We start from the raw sequence: 20194 nt of genomic DNA, 5'->3' as shown, positions 1-20194 counted from the left end.
GGGCAAACATCACACTTGCAACCAGTACAATAATTATTTTATGTACTTAGTACATCAGGAACTTTCCAAAGATGAGGAAAAAAATAGTAAGAAAAACTTTAAAAAGCCCCACAGAGACAGTAATGACATTTTTTAAAGGATGTGTTTATTCTGGTTGACAAATCACTGCTAATGCTACTTGCAGATAACACAAAAATGCTGGCAAATACTGGAAATGGGAGTGGTAAATTACAAAGGATGATCTCATCATACAGAGCAATCTGAAATATTTGGGAAGCAGAAAACAGAAGAGGCTTGAATTCAGTCAAAAGCCCATGAATGCGCCAGGAACAAGGGGCTGAGGTCCTTTCTACAGAACTAGGGCTGTATCTGCAGGGCAGTGATTCAGAATAGAAATTACAGATTGCTGCTCATTGGTATGAGTGAAGTTCAGAGGAAACCACTAATTTCTGTGTCAAGGAAATGATTGCTATAGCATTTGGATTAAAATGTCCCTAAAATTGGCCTTACTCTCTGTGAGGAAGTAAGTGGACATGGCAATCAAAACCACAAGGCAGCCTTTTACCTACAGCCTCTGACAGTAGAGAGACAGGAGTAGATACAAGTGTCTTCAAATGCACATTCCATTTACTTCTGGGAAGCAATCGTGTGTTTCACCTCTGAATCTGTGTGCTGTTTTCCTCTGTAATGATTAAATGGTCTGTAACAAAGCATAAAATAAGGTGATTTTACATCTCTTCATAGAATTGCTGAAACTGAGCCTAGAATACTGCTTTCAGTTCTCGTGTCTGCATTTTAATGAGAAGGTTAAAAGTTTGGAGACAATTCAGGGATGAAAGGAAAAAAAAGAGTTCACGGTTAAGAAAAATCTTCAAAGGGTAAATTTACTTAGAGTAAATCTTTTTAACTGACTGAAAAGGAGATTTTGAGGAGAATTGTGATTAGCAGGAATTAAACAGTGAGCACACCATAAGGAGAAGTAATGAATTTTCACTGTTTTCATCCATCTGCTCTAGCTGAATGCCTTTCAGAGGCTGATTGAGTCTAACACTAATTTCTGAGCTAAAACCAGACATAGACTGGTGAAAGGGACACTTATTTTTTTTTTTTTTAATTTGATTTAGTTCTTTGGTTCTTCTGTAACAACACTGACCCAGACAGCAGTTCCAGAATTTTACCAATAAATACCTGTTTGAAGAATCAGCCCAAACAGCCATGGCCACAGAGCATGGAACAGATGACCCTGGCCTCATTCATATCTGCACAGCAAGTGAACTTTGGCTGGCAGATGCAGCCGCATATCCTTGAATATTACCTTTCATTTTATTCCTAATCAAGTTGAGGCTGCAATGTGGTGTGAGTTTTGCTTTGTTTTGATTTGAGGACATGAAAAACCCATTAAGGGTGAATGGAGGCAAAGTGAGCTTCCAGTCACTTCATGCTGCCTAGATATGGAAGAGAAACTGTTCTAGCTTCATGATGTGACTTATGCTTCCTTTACCTGACAGCACTGAACTCCTGCAGAGTTTATGCCTCCGACCTTAATAAACTCTGCAGGTTTTCTGACTCTAGGCTCCGGTCAGTGAAGGAAACTTAAGGATTCAAAGAGGTTTTATTCATTCCTAAATCCAGTTCCTTGTTATTGAAAGCAATCTCACTTAGTTTTTTACAAGTGAACCAACTTTAAGTTATAAATGGTGTATATTTTTACTAAAATGTTAATTTTAAAAGCTTGTTCAAAATGGGAATACTTTGACTGTGCTTTTTTCTTTTTTTGGGGGGAATATATATTCATCAATACATTTATGACTATATATATATAAAGTCCAGCGCATGCCTATGTGAGTCTATACCAAACTAGTTTATATCCTCTTTTTTCATGCCAACATTGTAATTCTTAATTTAAATTTCTTTCCCTTTGCTGTTTCAAAAAGTTAAAATAAATATATTGTGCTATAATACAACATTTATCTGGGGAGTTGTTGTTACTGGGTTGACTCAATGAAAATATGGGCTGGAAATATTTGGAACCAAAAAAAGCCCTCCTTTTTTGTTCTAAAAGACCCAAAGAAATAAAAAAGTATAAGATATTAATAGAAATGAAATGTCAGTCAGCAATATTTTAAGCTGAATCCAGATATAAGACTGAGTTGGATTTCTAAAGTTATAATGCAATTCTTGCTATGCTTTAGCTTACCACATATAAGACACTGAAAAAAAATCACCTAATAAGCTTAATGTACATAATTATGATAACATTTTGTTTATTTTATACCATGATCAACACCCTGGAGGACTTTTAACCACTCTCTGGTGTAAAGTACCACAGACTTGCTTTGGTAGTTTTACATCTAGTATGCTTCAAATTACTACTTTTGTACTCCCATCAGATCAATACATGCATCAGTTTGCAAGAGCTGCCTACTTTAGACTGAATTTCCTGTGGTATAAATAGATTTTGCTATGGTGGCTACTCTGACCTTCCTTTGTGATGTAGATACCTCAGAACTGAGCAGTAACTTCTGCCCAAGAAAGGATGGAAGCTATTTCCACCCCTCCCCTACCTTTTCAGTAAATATAAATGTGTATGTCGTTTCTGATGATTCATCTGCTAGAACTGGAAGAAAGAACTTGACAGTCTACAGTATGAAACAAATTATGTACTATATCTCCTCCTTACGTTTACTTCAAATTCAGTAAATTGAAAAGAACACATATTGCCCACATGGGAGTGGAAGCTTCAGGTGTTCTAAATTTCGATTTCTATAAGCTACCAAAATACAGTTAATTTTCCTTGCAATCTTCCAGTGTTGAATATGTCTGCAGGCAAAGTTAGAAATGCTTGAATTGCTGTTTCTTGGCAGTGGCTGAGTCATTTCCCAGGTAGCTCAGGAACTAACCCTCCCCTCAGGCTTGGACTGCTGGCTGAATCTCTGGTTGTTCCTGTTCTTCCTCTTTGGCTGGGCCATCTGCTCTCCCAAGTTCTTAGAGTGGCTTTGCTCTGGTGTCAGCATTTCTCTCTCCATCACAAATCCATTGAATCCATCCTGTTCCTAACAGCCTGACTCCAATACCATTGTCATTTATTGTGTAGGTTTTTATATGAGATGATGAGAGCTGGGATCCTGTCTATTCTATTCCAATACTTCTATAGGCAGCTCTAAGAGAATTTGGTTTCCCTGGGGTCAGGTTTGCACATGCCAGACAGTTGTCTGCTCTTGCCAGCTGTGTTTGTTATAATAAAAGAGATTTTGTCTACCTATAACCTTGCCCTGACTGCTCAGTCTGGACCAGCTCCTGAGCAGAGAACAGCACTAGCCTAATTCTAGTCAAAATTAGAACTAGGCTTCAACTAAAAGCTTAATCCTTTGTCAAATTCATCTTGGAAACTAGAGATGATTTCATCACTTTCAGCATGTGAAGAAGAAAAGGAGATTGAAGATAAATGGGAACAGGCAAAGAAGAAAACCCCAGACAAGTAATAATACCAGACAGAATCAAGTGCTGTGCAGAAAACAGCTGTAAAGTAGGACAGCTTTTCCCAAGAAGCAGCTCAGAGACTGCTCCCTGCTCCTTCCACTCTGTTTTTAATGGTATTCTGTTCCTACAGCCACAGTGAACACCTAAAGTCTCCTTCCCTGAGCAGTGAGCTTCAAGAGGAGAGAGCACAGGAACATTTCTGGCCTGTCACACCCCTGGTGTGATTGTGCCTGCAAATACCTTGTCTGTGCCTTCACAAGTGTCGAAAGAACAAGGGTGGGACTGTGGCCATACTGAAGCTGCAGGACCTTCTGCATCCATTCAGGACTACAAGGAATACATTAATCAAAGATTACTTTTTCTAACTCTAACATTTCATAAATAGTTTACCATCTGCTTTTAACCAAGAAAATGGGCCAGAGACTGGGGAATTAATATAATTGGAATTATAATTGGCGTTGACAACATGTATAATGTATCAATAGTTGTAAATAAGCCAAGAATTAAGAAAATTATGATCCTTATTTTTGAAACTTCTTTAGACTAATGATATATACCTGGATTGAAATAACAGTTTGAGTTGCTAAATCACAATCTATAATTTATAGTATGTCCTAGATTAATAGTCTTCCATGTGTATTTAGACAATTGATCTACTTGCAAACTCAGAAGATTTCCCGTGCATGTAGAGGGAACAGGGAATAATGAGATTACCCATTGGAATGGGCTGCCCAGGGAGCTGGGGGAGTCACCGTTCCTGGGAGTGTTTAAGGAAAGACACCGCGGTCCTTAGTGCCACGGGCTAGTTGACACGGTGATGTTGGGACATAGCGCGGACCCGATGATCCCGGGGGTCTTTCCTGCCTGAACAATTCCCTGATTCTGAAACCCGACCCTGCCGTTGAACCAGCCGCGCCCCAGGCCCCGCCCCCTCCCTCCAGCCACGCCCCTTTCCCGCCCAACTCCCGCCCCCCTCTCCCTTTGGCCCCGCCCCCGGGTGTGACTTCGCCCGCCCTTTACTTAATCCTAAGCCACGCCCCCCGCGGTCTGACCCCGCCCTCCCCTTGCCCGCCCCCGCCGGGGTCGCTGCGCGGTGACGCAGCAGGAGGAGCTGAGGCGGCACTTCCCGCCCTTCCTCCCTCCTCCTCCTCCTCCTCCTCCGCGCCCGCCGGACAGAGCAGCGGAGCCGGGGCTCCTCAGCCGCTGCCGGGGCCCGGGGGAGCAGCCGGGCTGCCTCCGGCCATGGTGGCCCGCTCGTCGCCGGCGGGGCAGGAGCAGGCGCGGCGGCGGCGGCCGCCATTGCTCGCGGGGGCCGCGGTACTATGAAGGATGGAAGCGGACGAGGTGACGATCCGGGAGCAGAACTTCCACAGCCAAGTGCGGGAGTACACGGTAGGTGCCGCCGCGGGCCGTCCCTGAGCTGTCACTGCCCTCTGCCCCAGCCCTGTCCCCGGGCGGGCTGTCCCCCTCTGCCCCGCTGTCCTTGCCCGCCCCTCGCCCGGTGTCCGGCGGCACTCGGGGGCCTGTCTCGGTGGGCAGAGCGGTGAGGGCACCTTCCCTGAGCTGCCCCGGGAGCTGGAGCATCCCAGCTCACCCCCTGGAGGGTTTTCCTCTCCGAGTGCCCTCAGCGGAAGATGGAGATGCGGTGTGTGAGGCAGGGCACCGTGTGTTCCATGGGAGGGCTCTCGGAACAGGTGCCGGTGCTGCAGCCTCCTGAGCAGTGCTCAGCTTCGGCAAGGGATGGCTGCGAGCGGACATCATTCGTGTGCACAAGGATCTAAAGGTGAGGCACCCAGAGGATGGACCAGGCTCTGCTCGGTGGTGCCAACCACCAGGAGATGAGGCAATGGAAAGAAACACCTGAACATGAGGAAGAATTTCTTTACTGTGCAGGTGACCGTGCACTGGAACAGCCTGCCCAGAGGAGCTGTGGCATCTCCCTTCCTGGAGGTATTCAAGAACGCCTGGATGCAATCCTGTGCTTTGGGATGACCCTGTTTGATCAGGGAGGTTGGCCCAGATGACCCACTGTGGTCCCTTCCACTGGGATTGTGTGAATGCCTCAGTCCTCAGGTGCAGCCTTGTTCCCATCAGGTGTGCATGGGATTTCAGGGTATCGCTTGTCCTACTGGGATTCTCCTGCCTTGCTGGGCTGTTTTCAGTGCTGTGTGTAACTCAGGTGTTTCCCTGACCCCTCATGCCCCGTGCTGTCCCAGTGGAGCACATGGCAGTGCCTGTGCTGTCCCCTCTCAGCCCTGCACAGGCAGGTTCAGCACTACACCCTGCGTGCAGACAGAGCAGTTCCAGTTTCCTCTCCGACAGCCTCTAATTGTTCTTAGGACTGTTCAGATCTGATAGAGGTGTTTTGATGGGGCTCATGTCTCTCCTGCTTCAATTCCAGGAAGGAAGCACAGGCTGAGCAAGGGAGATGTGCAGCAGGGTGTCCTGTGAATGTGCTGTTCTGGCTCAGCAAGTTTTCTTTGCCATCCCTGTTGTCTGGGAGGAAAAAACAGATTTCTTGAATTAAAATAAGATTTCACAATTCAGATTTAAGTGTTTTTTAGCCTTGTTGGGAGACTCTAAAAATACCATGGTTAACAGATTTATGTAGCACTGTGGCTAGGTCACTTGAAGCAGACTTGCTTGGAATGTGTTGATTACTCTTCTATAGTATACAAATCCATGTTAAGACCTTTCCTGTGAAATATTCTATTTCTGGGACCTTTTTTTCTGAAGAGTGGAAAACAAGGGTGTATGAGGAGAGCAGCTACTTTATGGGATTTTTTTGGAATTCTCTTCTGTGGGCATGGATGTAGTGGTGTATGTCCTGGAAGCCATGACTAGTGGAGGGGCACTAAAAGTAAAATACTTCTTTGTAAAGAGGACTCTAAGTATTATCTTAATCACCTTTGTGGTATGAAAACATGCATGTATGTACAAATCTTTCTTTTCCCTCATGTCTGTTTTTCCATTTGTATTCCATTGTGTGCTAATTATCTCCTAGTTACTTTCACCAGAGTCTTGTTCTGATAAATTGGATGTTACATATTGTGGTTTCATTCAGTAAGAAACAAGAGTTTTTCAGTCTGAAGGAATGGCTGTGTGCAGCCTCTCTGGGTACCATTACAAATAGTGAAGTCTATTAAATTCTTGAAGAACTACTTCATTTGTACTGCAGGTACTTCTCCACAGTTACAGGGACTTTTTCAGCCCCTCCAGAGCAATTGGTGAATTCCTACTGGTGTAGTCATGTGAGAAGTCACACATGAGAAACTCATATATTAGAGGTGCAGTGTTGTTTTGTTTGGACAGTGGACTCAGAGTATTCTTGCTCTTGAAACTTCACTTTGATGTTAATATTGATCACAGGCCAGCTTTGTTGTTGTTTAATCAGGAGGAATAATAATAACAATGTTGCCTTCTAAGTCACACCTTGGTGCAGTTGTGATCTTTAATTAATGTGGAGCACCACAGGGTTTTATGAGGGCATGGAGTGCTGCCACCCCCACCTGGGTGTGCAGCTTGCTGGGGCTCCCACGTGGCTGCAGGAGAATTTTGGAGCTGTGAGTGCATTTGTGGTTAGTCTGAGCGTGCTGGAGCACACAGAGCATGCTGCTTACATGTGCAATTATGTTCAGTCCTCTCCTTCCCAGTCCTGCCCTTGCTGCTCATGAAGTTACATGGTGAATAGAATTTCTTAAAATATGCAAATACATGGTTATTGTGTAGGCAGTGGGTGTAATCATCAGCCCTCAGCTGGAGCAGGGAACATGTTCCCCTCTGACACATGCACTAAACCCTGATTCCAGCTGCAGGTGGGCTGGGGGCAGCAGAGCAGTTCCAAGAAGCATTTGATATTTAAATATGTAGTGGTTCTAAACTGGGTTAGGGTAGGTTTAGATTAGATAGTAGGAAGAAGTTCTCTGATATGAGGGTGGTGAGGCCCTGGCACAGGCTGCCCAGAGAAGCTGTGGGTGCCCCATCCCTGGCAGTGCTCCAGGGGCTTTGAGGTACCTGCTCCAGGGGAAGGTGTCCCTGCCCATGGCTGGGGGGTGGGAACAGATGTTATTTAAGGTCCCTTCTGACCCAAACCATTCCATTCCAGTTGTGGAATATTACAGCAGAGGTGACCTCTCTATGCCTGGTAGGAGCAAGAGAATTTTATGTTGTCTATTAGAAGTTCCTTTGAAGAGCTAGTTGTGTGGCACAGCCTTTACTGGAAGCTAAAAGGATACAGTCATGAGAGAAGAGAAATCAAAGTAAGCTGATGTAGTTGAAAAGAAAATCCTTTTCACTGTTCTCTTACAAATATTCTTTGAATACATACAGAATTTCTATATTGTGCTCTCTGATGGAATCAGAGTCCTAAGGGCACACTGAGTTTAGCTGCAGTGCAATGCTTTATTTCTTTTTCATGTATTCTCTGAACTGGCAAGCTACAAAGTTTTCCATAAAGTTGTGTAACATTAAAAAAAAATTCAAGCCTTGTTATGCTTTTGCTGGTGGTGCCTGTCTCTTTCTGCAGGTGCCAACTTCTGCTAATTCCACCTTCAAAACCCAAATATTTCTGACACATGTTTATAGATTGAGCAAGGGTAGTAAAAGATTATTTTTTTAAAAAGACATCCTTCATCTGCTTTTGAAGTGACTCAGTGGTTTAATGCTTAATTTAACTCAGGCCTGTTTGCTCTTGACCTCATTTGGAGTGTCTGTATGGCACCTGTTTTTCAAGAGGGTGCTTGTTTGCAACAAAATCATCTGCCTTGGATTTTGTTGCTTCATGGGGATGATCTGTGCTGCTAGAAGGTGTTTAAGTCCCCAGGCAGGCATGGCTCTTCAAACATGAATCTGCTCTGCAGAGGAGCTGTTGTTTTGGGCAGTTGTTGAAAACACCAAGGCTCAGACTTAGTCTGGGTCTGAGCTTTAAAATTCAGATGCAATGAGGTGAATGTGGAGACTCTGAACTGGTGACCCAGTGCAAGAGATGGCAGAGCCAAGAGTTTTCTTGGAGTCAACTTTTCTTGACCTCAACAAAGCCAGAGCCACCTTAGTTCTGGCTAAAGGGAACATCTTTCTGCAGAGCAGTTTTAGCTGATGGCAAAGTACAGAAAAGGGTTTGTGTTCTGCACTTGGTCAGTATTTGTGTGAAGGAGTTGAAAATGCCAGACAATATTCTGTTAGTTTAACCTTCTTGGTCCTTTAGACTCATTTATAATTGCTGAGATCTTGCACATCCATGGAAAATGTTTGAACTTCTAGGGAGCTGCTTTTCCCTTGGGTCCTGTTGTTATGCCTGTTTATAAAGTGTTCCACGTTCAGCTGGTATTGTTGTGAACTATTTATTCAAATGGAAATGGAACAAGTGCAGTGTTTGAGCCTCTCTGTGGTCCCCTGGGTTTACTTTTTAGAATATTAACTTCCTTTTTTTTCAGTTTGAGTCTTCTATTCTGCAGTATTAGCTTGTATTTTTAAAAATACAAGCTAAATTTTTTGTTCATTTTCAGCTTAAAAAATGTAGGATTTTGAGTATTTAAAAATATACACATACACCTGGTGATGAGAGTTCTTTGGCAAAATAAACACAATCTGCTTGCATTTGTAATGTGGGGAAAACTGTGGGAGAACACAACAGAGCTACTAGCTTCTATTATTAGCACCATATAATTATTAGTTAGGAATAAACATAGTATATTTGGAAATAAGTTTATTATATTAAATATGTAATGAAAAGAAATCAGTCCTGGTAGAATAAATTCAAATACAAAAGTGCTGTTATAACTTCTGAGTGTTCCATGTGAGTTCAGGCAGATGCTGAAACTGGTGTAATATGGGGTTTTATGTTAAGTGTGATATGCTTCCATTTGAAGGACTAAATGTTTTCAGGGGTGCAGGCTTCAGATGCTAAATATTCTGAGAAACTTAGTTTCCTTATTTCCTCTCTTAATTCAGTGTGGCTACAGCTGGCATCTGTCCTCTGCCAGGCTGTAAAATGAGGGAGCTGTTTTGAGCACTTCTGTTGGTAGTGGGCTCTTGTCTGTGGCCAGTTGTGCATCCTTAACAAACTGAGATTTTCACAGTCCCTTTTTTCTGCCAGCAGTGATGTTCTTACAAATCACCCGTGCTTCTAATCAGAATAAACTCATTAAATACTGAAGTGGTTTTGTTTGAATGCTTATGCAAGTTTCTCTTTTATTGAAAAAATTGATGCCTTTCAATTTTTTTTTTCACCTGTACACTGAAAACTTGAGGACTACTTTATATCTTAAATGGCTTCTCGTATTTCAAAAAATAATTTTGCCTAGATTTCTCAGTATTGCTTCTTTTTTGTTCCCCTTAAATATCTTGGGAAAGATTTGTGACTGAATAAAGAAGTATTTGTAGCAGTGATGTGAGACGTGAAGCTGAAAGATTGGTGCACATTTAACATAATTAAATATATAAAATGTTGGCATAATTCTGTAATCTTAAAAGTTTAACTTCACTTGTAAACAAGGGTGCTGTAGTGAACTTTAGGAAGTGATGAATCATCTTCTGGCTGTTGGTCCTGGGGATCAGCACTGTGGATCCATCTGGAATCAATAGCATCTCAGAATACTTGGCATGGACAAGTGCAGAGAGATACTTACTCCCAAAACAGAAACAGCTTTTGGAGAGTTCCACTATTTCTGTTTACATAAAATAGGCATGACAGGCTGAAGTGTAAAAATTGGCAAATATTAACAGTTCAAAATAATTCCTTTTGAGTTACTGGTGTGTTCCTTTGGAGGGGCAACACACTCCATGGAGGGTACAGGCATATGTTCAAGAGAATTTTGTATTAAAGTGTAACTAGACTTGAGAAAATCTAATGAAAAGAGGAAGAATTGACAGCAAACAAAACCAGCTTTTTATAATGGGATCTAAACCAAGCATATCCATCTTGGGTTTTGTTTGAGTGACTGGGTGTGGGGTAGAGGGACTGGGTGAGATGTAATAACAGCTCAGTCTTTGCTGAGAGGAGGTTGCTGAGTGTTCCTGAGTTTATTGGCACAAGAGCCTCTGGAAATACCTGGAAACACAAAACACCTGGAAATGGGTGTTTTCAGAGGGGTTAAAGAGAGTTGAGAGATGGGTGAGCAGGTGACCAGAGTAGCAGAGGAGGTAAAGTCAGAGTGGAGAGAGAATCTGAAGCACCTTGCCAGTGACATTATGATAAATTCAGGGCTCAGTTATTTAGACATACATGGAATATTGGGTTGAAGAACACTAAAGAAAACATTCCATTCAGTGTAAGTTTACTACCTGTATTTGGAGATTATGCAAGTGTTTTTTTCTTTCTTCTAAACTGAAGCACTTTCTCCTTTCCTGTCTTTCAGCCTTTCCTATTTAATTGGGTATTTATTCTCATTTAGGAGGGCAGTCACAACTTTTATTGAGAAAATCTTAACTTCTGCATCACTCTCTACTCCCACTCTCCCCCTTCCCTTGAAAACCACTGACTCTTTCATGTGTGCTGTCAAATGACTCGGGGCCCTGCCTTCTTAAGAACAATCTTGCTCAAGAATTTAAACAACTTCTAACACAGGAAGAGGAGAGACTTTGAAAGTCATGACTGGAGTTTGTTTTTATGCCTGCAGTGACAAACAGCCTTGGTTGTTGTGTCACTCTGGAGGGTGACAGGCAGGTAGAGGTCACCTGGAAGGAGCTGCTGCTCTGACCCCTGATGAGGTGTGACAGGTGAGATTGCTTCAAGCTTTCAGCAGCTTTGACCTCTGCTCTTTGGGACCCAAATGACCCTCAGAAAGATGTTTCAAAACTCATGTTGCTGTTTTATCAGCTGGGTGTTGAATATTTGTGTATTATAGTGTTGCTCCCCATACGGAGGTTTTTAGTTTTTTGATTACCTAGATATAAAAGTTGTCTCACTACCATCAGCATGATTTCAAAAGAGAGCCCTGGGCTTTCTACTGTTCTAATATTTGAACATTAGAATAATTTTTGAAAATTTTGATTAACTGGAAAATACAGAACAATATTTCAGTTTCTCCATTTCCAAACCCTGTGTGCCCTGCAGCAGGCAGTGTGTACTGCACTGATGGCACTGAAGTTTGCACATGGCTGGGTTAATGTACAGAGGATTGAAGCAGTGTATTGTGTGTCATTTTTCCCCTTTTACCTTCTTGTGTGGTTTCCAGGATAGGCTTCACAATTGTCATCAAAGCATGGTGCTTCAGTTCTACTGTTGATTTTAAGTGCCTGTTTAGGCCTTGATTATCCAATTTTTTCATTATCTAACTGTAATTTCTGTTTTTAATGTGTTTATGGGGAAAATTGGTGCTGATGAGTTTTAGTTGAATTTGACAATAGGAACAGGTCTCAAATATTTGCTGAGTTTCAGACTGTGGTAACTTGTGGAGAGTCTGCATAATTGGTGAGAATTAGGAAAACACACAGCTATTGCAGTTAAAATATGTTTGTGTTTTGGTAGTGGAGGTGCCACTTAAAAATGTTCCAGGATATATGTGTGAGAAGACAAGGAAGAGTATTTTTGTGTTGGGGCAAGAAAGTTTATTAGCTCTGTCTTCTAAGATCTTCTGCATCTTGCCCTGAAAATTAATATTATCAAAGAGGCTGTCTCAAATAAATTGTTTACCAAATCTATATTAATGAAGCTTTTGAGGTTATTTTTACAAAAATGAATTTTTAATGTATGACTCTGGAGTTTAAATATCACTGATTATTACAGTGATATTTAAACTGACTTTCCAGTGTTGAATAATGCCTCATTCAGGGACAGAATGTTAGAATGATCTAGGTTGGTGCTATTGTGTTAATTCTAGAGAGTGTTTTTAAATCTTGGACCTGTGCTGAAAGATGTTTTTGAGTGAAGGGCTTGTAGAAACTGGTTTTTATCTTCAGCAGAATTTCTAGTACACAGAAATATATTTAGAACATATTTATAATTTATATTTATGTTTGTAATATATTTATATATATTTATAAAATATATTTTTTGAGTATTTCTTACTTTTCATTGGATCCTGGATGTTTATTTTGGATGAGCAAGTCTAGGCACCTGCCTCTGAACCATTTATAATTTCTTCATGACTTAGGAATCAAAAAAAGTGGGTCAACCTCTTGCAAATGTTTTAAGCCAGGGAGGAGTCCTGAGAAGAGGCCATACATGGAGGGAAATCCTAGGTATGGAGAGCAGTGTTAATGAGCAAAATTAATCTGTGGTCACAGACAGTCATAGAACATATTTGATATTTTCTCCTAAGATTAAATTTAGTGTGTCATGCCAAGTGTATGAGGCTGGCTGGTTTAGAGTGAACTTGATCTAACCACAGCAGAGTTCATGTCTCATTTGAGAAAAATGAGATTTCCAGAGCAGATGATACAATGAATGCCAAGGTCAAACTGAGACCACAGACAAAGATTTCACTTTTCTTTAGTGTATTTGTTGGTTTGTCACTTACTGTGCACACATCCAAAACAGGTGGAATGCCTTGTTTGCTTTTTAGGTGCCAGTTAAGTTATTAGAAATAGACCTATTTCTATTAGAAATAGAATTAAGTATCAATTGAGTTATTAGAAATAGACCAAACAGAGCTGCTTGTCTCCACCTGTACTTTCTTGCTGTTTATTCCTGCCATCTTTTCTATGAGTAAATAAAAGCAATTGCCAAGTAGGACAGTAGGAGGAAGCTTTTTAGTTGCCTTGTGGTATTTGAATGCACATTAAAATACTTCAGCAGCATTAAGAGATGGATGTGTAATGGTGTGTTTGTTGTTCTCTATTACAGAAATTAAAATCCAGAAGGGCAACACTGTTATTTTCTGTAGATAGTAATCACAGGCAAAATACTGACTGTTTCATTTTCAACACTTAAACATGTAAATAGACATATTCTACATGGGGATATTACCCAGAGTGATCTCTGCCTTCTCTTTTCTCTGTGCTGTTTTGTCTGTTTAGAGATAAGGACACATTCTGTAAAGTAGCAGCTAGAAGTGGAGATGTTGTGTCTGTAGCCTTGTTTTGTGTATCATTTGCATAGAAATGCTTGTGGATGTAATAGCAGTGACTTTACTTTAATACTGACACAGCCACTTCATTTTAAAGGTATTTCCTTTCTTCCCTTACATTTTGGAGCTACTTTTTGGAGTTTCTTGATCTTTCATTTCATACATGGCATAGTAAAATGTTGTTTGCTGCTTGTCCCTTGCTCCTCCAGATTTTCCCTGTTCTACATGCTAGCATGCAATCAAGTTGGAGGAAGCAATCACTTCTTTGCTTTGATGCTTTTCAAGTGGAAATGAACCTGTGTTGAATCTGTGTTTCGTGCTTGAAAGTGTTGTTAGGTTAAAGAACATTGCTAAGTGTGGGACATCTCTCTGTGAAGCAGTTCTATGGTGGTTCCTTGCTGCTAAAAGTTGCTCTGCAGGATGTCTGGCTCTTTCACAGTGGGAGGACATCCCTGACACAGCCCTACAGGGGCCTGTGCTTACACTTAATAACACATTCATAAATGACCTGGAGAAGGGTATAAATTATGAAGTGACTAAGTTTGTAATGATGCTTGTTTAGTCAGGAAAGTAGAAAATAAGGCTGAGTGCACTCCAGGCTCCTGCTTAGGGGAGGGTCAGCCATGGTATCAGACTACTTGGGGCTTAAAATCCTCCAGGAATGGAGATTTGTAGCCTTGCTGGGCAACTGATTCCACTGCTTGGCTCTCCTCATGGAGGGGATTTCCTCTTAACTCAGACTCATCACCATGGTCAAGAGCTCAGCTCTTTTTACTGACCTCCTCATAAGGAGTGGCAAGCTGCTGTCGGATCCTCCTGAAGCCTTGTTGTCCCCAGGCTGAACATGAGGACACCAGGCCAGTGTTCCAGCCTCCTGACCATTGGTGACCATCCTTTCTGTAATTGCCAACTCCTGAGCTGGTGGCTCAAAATAGGCAGGGTGAATGCTGCTTGGAGAGAAAGAGAATTACTGCCCATGATTATTTGCTTTGCTTCAGGTAATCCAGCCAGGGATGCCCTTTAAGGTGTGTGCTGCCAGGGCACACTGACTGAGAGGTGATGAACAATTACTGGAAAAGGCACCTAAATGCTTTTTTTCCAGTGTAAAATAAAGCTCCCTTACAACAGTTTGGAATAATTCCATGTTGTATAATGGATATTATATATAATGGAATCCTGTACATAGAAATGCAGCTTTTAATGCAGCACACTCACAAATTGCAGTTGTAAAAGATGGTTGAATCTTGTTTGTAAGAGGGGGAAAAAAGAGAACCTTAGACTTTTTTGAGCATAGTGTTTCTTAGCATGAAAGTGTAGCTCTTAGTCTTGTAACAGAAGATGCTGCTTTCCCAATCTGAGGCATGAATTCCAGTGCCAGAGTTTTAAAGATCTTCCACACAGACAAATGAGTGTCAGCTGATCTTCAGTAATTGCCACTGGGATAGCTACAACGTGATTTGACCTGGTTCAGGCTGTTACTGCTTGTGTAACCTTCAGTGCTGGCCCCTTAGAGGCACAGGGTGTGCAGGTAATTCTCACAGGAGCTGGGAGATGTGTGGCACAGATCCAAGAGTGTGGTGTGGATCATACTTGGATGCCTCTGGATGAGAGATCCAAGGGTCTGACAGTGTGGAAGAGTCTTGTGTCCCTACACAAGAGACACAAGAATGTAGTGCAGGCTCCAGAGGCAGATTCTCCAGGTGTGTCATCTAAGCAGGAGCAGAAGGCACTTCCTTTCCTGAATAAAGATTAAGGGCTTCAGGGGAAGACAGGTTGCTTTTTGCTTGTCCTACCAGAAGTTGTGTTTAGTTTGTGGGAAGAGATATAAATGAATTATTTGCTTGATGTTTGAAGATTCCTTAGTGTGCCATCTGTTAAAAAGGAGCTCTGGGATGTGGCACAGAGTCCATGTGTCTTGTTTGCAATTACTGAGTGCTGTGGAGGGGACATGCACACAAAGACATCACAAATTATAAAGAATTCCTTTGGATGACTGTTTGGCTATAACCATGAAAAAGTCTTGAGCTCCTTGTAATTTCTTATATATTTTGATCCACCTGGTTGAACATGGACAGTGCATTTCCCCTGTAAGATCAGAATATACTCTAGTTGTGTTTAAAGTAGCTTCCCTGTCTAATTATGGCAACAGGTCCACAACTATTTTGTCCCTCAAATTTGGAATGAACTTAAGGAAATAAACTTTAAGATAGAAAGGTATTATTTCTTGTGAAGTGGGGAATATCAGCAATCCTTATTCTTCACAGTTGGGTACATTGTCTGCACAGTGTCTTGACTGTCTGCCCAAGTAAAACCTGGAAAAGTTTCATTTGAGCTCTGGTGAAAAACTTGCAGAGAACTTGGGGATCTGAAGAATACAGCTCATCCTAGATTTGCTGTATTTGCAGCATCCTTTTGTGAGCTGTTATGATGGCATCATCATAACATCATCATATCACTGCTTTTTGGTTGGAAACAACTTGCAATATAATTTGGATTTAACATTGTATTCCAGTGTTGCCTCCAATACTGACACACAGAGTAGTTTCTGAAGGAAAGATGGAATTAACAGAATAAAGGCTCTTTTAAATTTTTGTTTTTACTGAAGATATCAATGTAGTTTTGTGTATTATGTTCTTTTGTGACTAGTGCCCTGTTTCAGTATGATTAACTGTGCTTTTTAATGAGTGGTTAGAAATGGCATTGAGAGATGATTGTATGCAGTGTGACATTAAGGTGTGGTTTAAAAAAAAAAAAAAAGAAAAGACATGGTGATGAACTTGAACCCTAAAACCAAATTTCTGCTGAAACTTGAGAGCTACTCTGCTGTAAGCAGTTGGGGAGAACAGTGCTGGATCCAGTGGCAGGAGGTTAATGCTGAGGTACCGGTGTGGCTCTCAGGCTGATGCCTTAAGCAGCTGGAACAGAGGCTAGACAGAGTTAAGGGGAATAAAGAGAATATTTACTGTAGAGCCTTCAAAGGCCACACCCTGGCAGTACCAGAGCCACAGCTGTGGCTCTGCCTGGATGGCTCCAAGTTGGAAGCAAGAGAGGGCTTGGTCACAAAATCTCACATTTTTAGAAGTTTTGGTCCATTAGCATATTGGACAAATTGTCCAGTTACAACCCCAGCCCATGAAGTCCCATCCTTCTTGTTTTTCTCTCCTCAGTCCACATTGTTTATACTCCTGGGCCTGAGATCCAGATTGGCTGTCCTTGGGTCCCCAGCTGGAGAAGGAATTGTTGTGTCTGCCTGCTCTGTGAAGAGAGCTCACCATCCCCTAATGTGAAACCCAGACCTGAATCTTGCCATCCCCTAGTATGAAACCCAGACCCCACCTTACCATCCCCTAGTATGAAACCCAGACCCCACCTTACCATCCCCTAATGTGAAACCCAGACCCCACCTTACCATCCCCTAATGTGAAACCCAGACCCCACCTTACCATCCCCTAGTATGAAACCCAGACCCCACCTTACCATCCCCTAATGTGAAACCCAGACCCACACAGCAAACCAGCACAAAATCAGAAAAAAGAAAGAAAAAAAGCTAAAACCTGAGGTATCAATGTGAGTGTGGAGAAGCATTTTCAGTGCAGCAAGGAGGACTCAGTGCTGTTACCTGCAGCTGTAAAATCTTACCTGGAGTGCTGCATACAAGCCCAGCCACACATAACTGAGAAACTTGAACTGAAACTACAGCAAATACAAACAAGGCTGGATGGTTTCTTTTCCTAATACAAAAATATCCTGAAACAAACAGCAGGATGAGGAATAGGAGCCCAGGGTTGCAGTGCTGACAGGACAGTGGAGCCTATTCTTCAGCTATCATAGGCAACACATTCCTTTTCCCCAGCTTAACTGAGTTCTACTCTAAAAATAGTTGGGATGCTGACTTGAGCTGCTTCCTTTAGAAAGCTGTTCAGAATGCATGGTTAGAAACAGTTCAGGATCAGAGGTTTCACTGACTGGAAATTGAGACTGCAGTAATGTTTCTGAGTTTGCTGTTTAACTTGTTTTGGTCAGTATGAAGGACTTTTCATCTGAGCTCTTTTTTAAGATCATAAAGCTTTCACTTAATAGAATTTATTTTTTTGCCAACAATTTTAAAATTTTGTGAATTTTCAATAGTAAACTGAATCAGACATTTAAAAAGTTGTTCTCAAATCTGACAGAAGTAAAGGGAGAATTACACCAGGCTGTAGAGTTAACCCTTATTGCTGGGTACAGAGTAGCTGTTATCTAAGACCAGAAATGCAGCATTTGACAGTTTGTGTTGCTGGACAGCTTTTGTCTGCTCTGCCCTCAAAATACCTCAGTTATCTCAGTGGTGCCTTGTAAGTACAGACCCACATTTTCATTGGAACCTTGCTATCACAGATAGAATAAAGGTCAGCTGCTCTATTTGGAGGTGTAAACAGGACCACAGTAATTTTTATTCTTGTTTGAAATAAAATTAAACAAAAAATGAGCTTAATTTTTTAACTATTTTTCTTTTACACAGGTTACACCGTGTTATTTGCATCTGTCAGATTTTTAAAGATTTCCCTTACCCTGTATATGTGATACCTGATTTTCAAAAGTGGGTGCCTAAAATTAGATGTCTCTAGCTGTAGCCTTGGTCTGGTTTTCAGAGGAACTGAAGCTTAGAGAAGGATTCTCTTTCAGCACTGGCAATGCATTTTCCAATACTGACAGGACGAGCTGTGTCAGAGGACTCTGAAAAACCAAGGCTGTTCTCAGCTTGTTTTCTTCTTCCTGTTTCAAAAATAAACCAACTTCTTTTTTATTTAATCTTAGTAACATTCTTTAGAATGACTTATATAAAGAACTGAATTCTTTATCAAAACAATTTCTTCTTTGAGGCATCATTAAAAAAGTTGGAGTGGTAAGCTCTATTCAGATTAAAGATTGGAGTTCAGAGATCTAGTTATGAAATCCCATTTTCAGTGCCTGTATTTTGGGTGTTGCTGCTGTGTTTCCTGCACAGAGAATGAGCTGGGTTGCCACTTTCAGACTTACAGCCCTGTTGTCCCAGGGAGGGACCTGGAAGTCACCCAAATGCCATACTCAGATACTTGGCTATACTTGTTTTTTAAAATCTGAAGTGTCTGACTACACCAGAAACCCTTTCACTTTATATTTATCAGTATTTCTTACAAAGTCTGTCTTTCATCATTCTCCACTGTGATTTGCTGGTTTGGATGCAGTATTGTTATTTAGATGCAGATTTATCTATATCTAGGGCTATGATCACTATCTTCACTTTCACTTTTCCCTTTCTGTTAGGGTAGCCTTTCTGCTTTTGATTTGTTTAAAGACAGTGAGTCTTAAAGGCAAAAAATCTACAAATGATAGCTTAAAGGAATAGGTCAGCTATTGTCCAGTGGAGTACATTTCCAAAACAGAATGGCATGTTTGCTTCTTGTTGCATTTCTGACTGACTCATGTGTTTAATAGGCATAGGCATCCAGGATTAAGGCAGCAGTGTTGAGCCACTGATGCTTTATTCAGGAGCAAATAAAATCTGTGGGGTTTGTTTTTGTTTTTTGGTTTTTTTTTTTAAACCCGTAAAGACTTGGAGGGCTAAAACTTTCCTGCTGTTCTATTCCCTTCCTATAGTTATTATTATTATTACAGTTATTATTTCCAGCATTTTTTAGGCATTTTGGTCTTATCTTATTGTACTGTTAATGTAGTGCTAAATCTTATAAACAGCTTGGTCCAAGGCGTTGTGGGCTGGAGGTTCATCTGACCTAAATAAACCACCAACCTTGGAGAAGGGAAGTTGTGCCCTTGGCTCCTGACTGTGAAGGAAACCTCATGTTTGATGAGCTCATGCTTGGACATCCACTGTAGGCACGAGTTTTCTGTGTGTGTTGTCACCTGGAATTTGTTTGATTCAAGGCAGGATGCACATAGTAAACATGTTTGTTTCTTTCCACATGTGCTGACAGCACAGCCCAAAATAGATCCTCAAGAACCCATTATGTAAAATACAACTCTCCTTAGGGTACTTTTGAAGGGGATACAAAGCCTGATAACTTTTACAAATCAAGTGGATTCAAAATTCAAAAATCAGTCCATCCCACTCCACTCACCTTCCCTCAAACAAAAATCAGACTGTGAATAAGTCTTTTCTCTTAATTTTAGAGTAAAACTTGGTGACCATGTAATTGATACAATACCTGTTGCTCTAATCAAGCTGTTTTAATGGGTTTAACTTTCTGTTAATAAGATATAACAGTCTTGAAATTTACATAAAATATGTTGATATTGATCTGAATTCCATTTTAAATTGTTTAAACTAGTTTTACTGCTTATTATAATCGAGGCATTTCTTCATAACCTAATAAATGCAATTTTATTTTTCCAGATCTGTTTTCTCCTGTTTGCTGTTCTCTACATTGTTTCCTACTTTATAATCACAAGATACAAAAGGAAAGCAGGTAAGCACAGAATTTTTAATATGTCAGAAAAAAAATTGTTTTTCACAGAAATAGATGATTTTTTTCCTGTCCATCTCCACAAGGAAAGTGGAAAAACAGAACTGTTTGTTAGGTGCTGGTCTATGGCAGCCTGGATTGACCTGGTTGTGTATGGCAGCCTGTGTGTTAATTGTTTTGAGATGGAAGAAAGGGGTTCATGTCAAAGTAGGTACTTCTGCCTCCCTTGCCTTGAGATCCTGTTGTTCTCCTTTCACATCAGCT

At 41.2% G+C, this 20194-nt stretch overlaps 1 protein-coding gene across 1 annotated transcript in view; it reads left to right on the top strand.

Annotated features, from left to right (window-relative positions):
- Window positions 1–4701: 4701 nt before the first annotated feature.
- Window positions 4702–20194, top strand: part of LMBR1 (limb development membrane protein 1) — a 63863-nt gene continuing 48370 nt past the window's right edge. Inside the window, exons 1-2 of the mRNA XM_054273480.1 lie at window positions 4702–4872; window positions 19861–19933. Coding sequence (XP_054129455.1) covers window positions 4810–4872; window positions 19861–19933 — 136 coding nt within the window. The 5' untranslated portion in view covers window positions 4702–4809. The remainder of the gene's footprint in view (window positions 4873–19860; window positions 19934–20194) is intronic.

This window comes from Melozone crissalis, unplaced genomic scaffold, assembly GCF_028551555.1.
Source record: "Melozone crissalis strain CALT ecotype California unplaced genomic scaffold, PUWL_Pcris_2 ptg000016l_1, whole genome shotgun sequence".
Lineage (NCBI taxonomy): Eukaryota > Metazoa > Chordata > Aves > Passeriformes > Passerellidae > Melozone > Melozone crissalis.
This window is presented reverse-complemented; position numbering and strand designations above follow the sequence as displayed.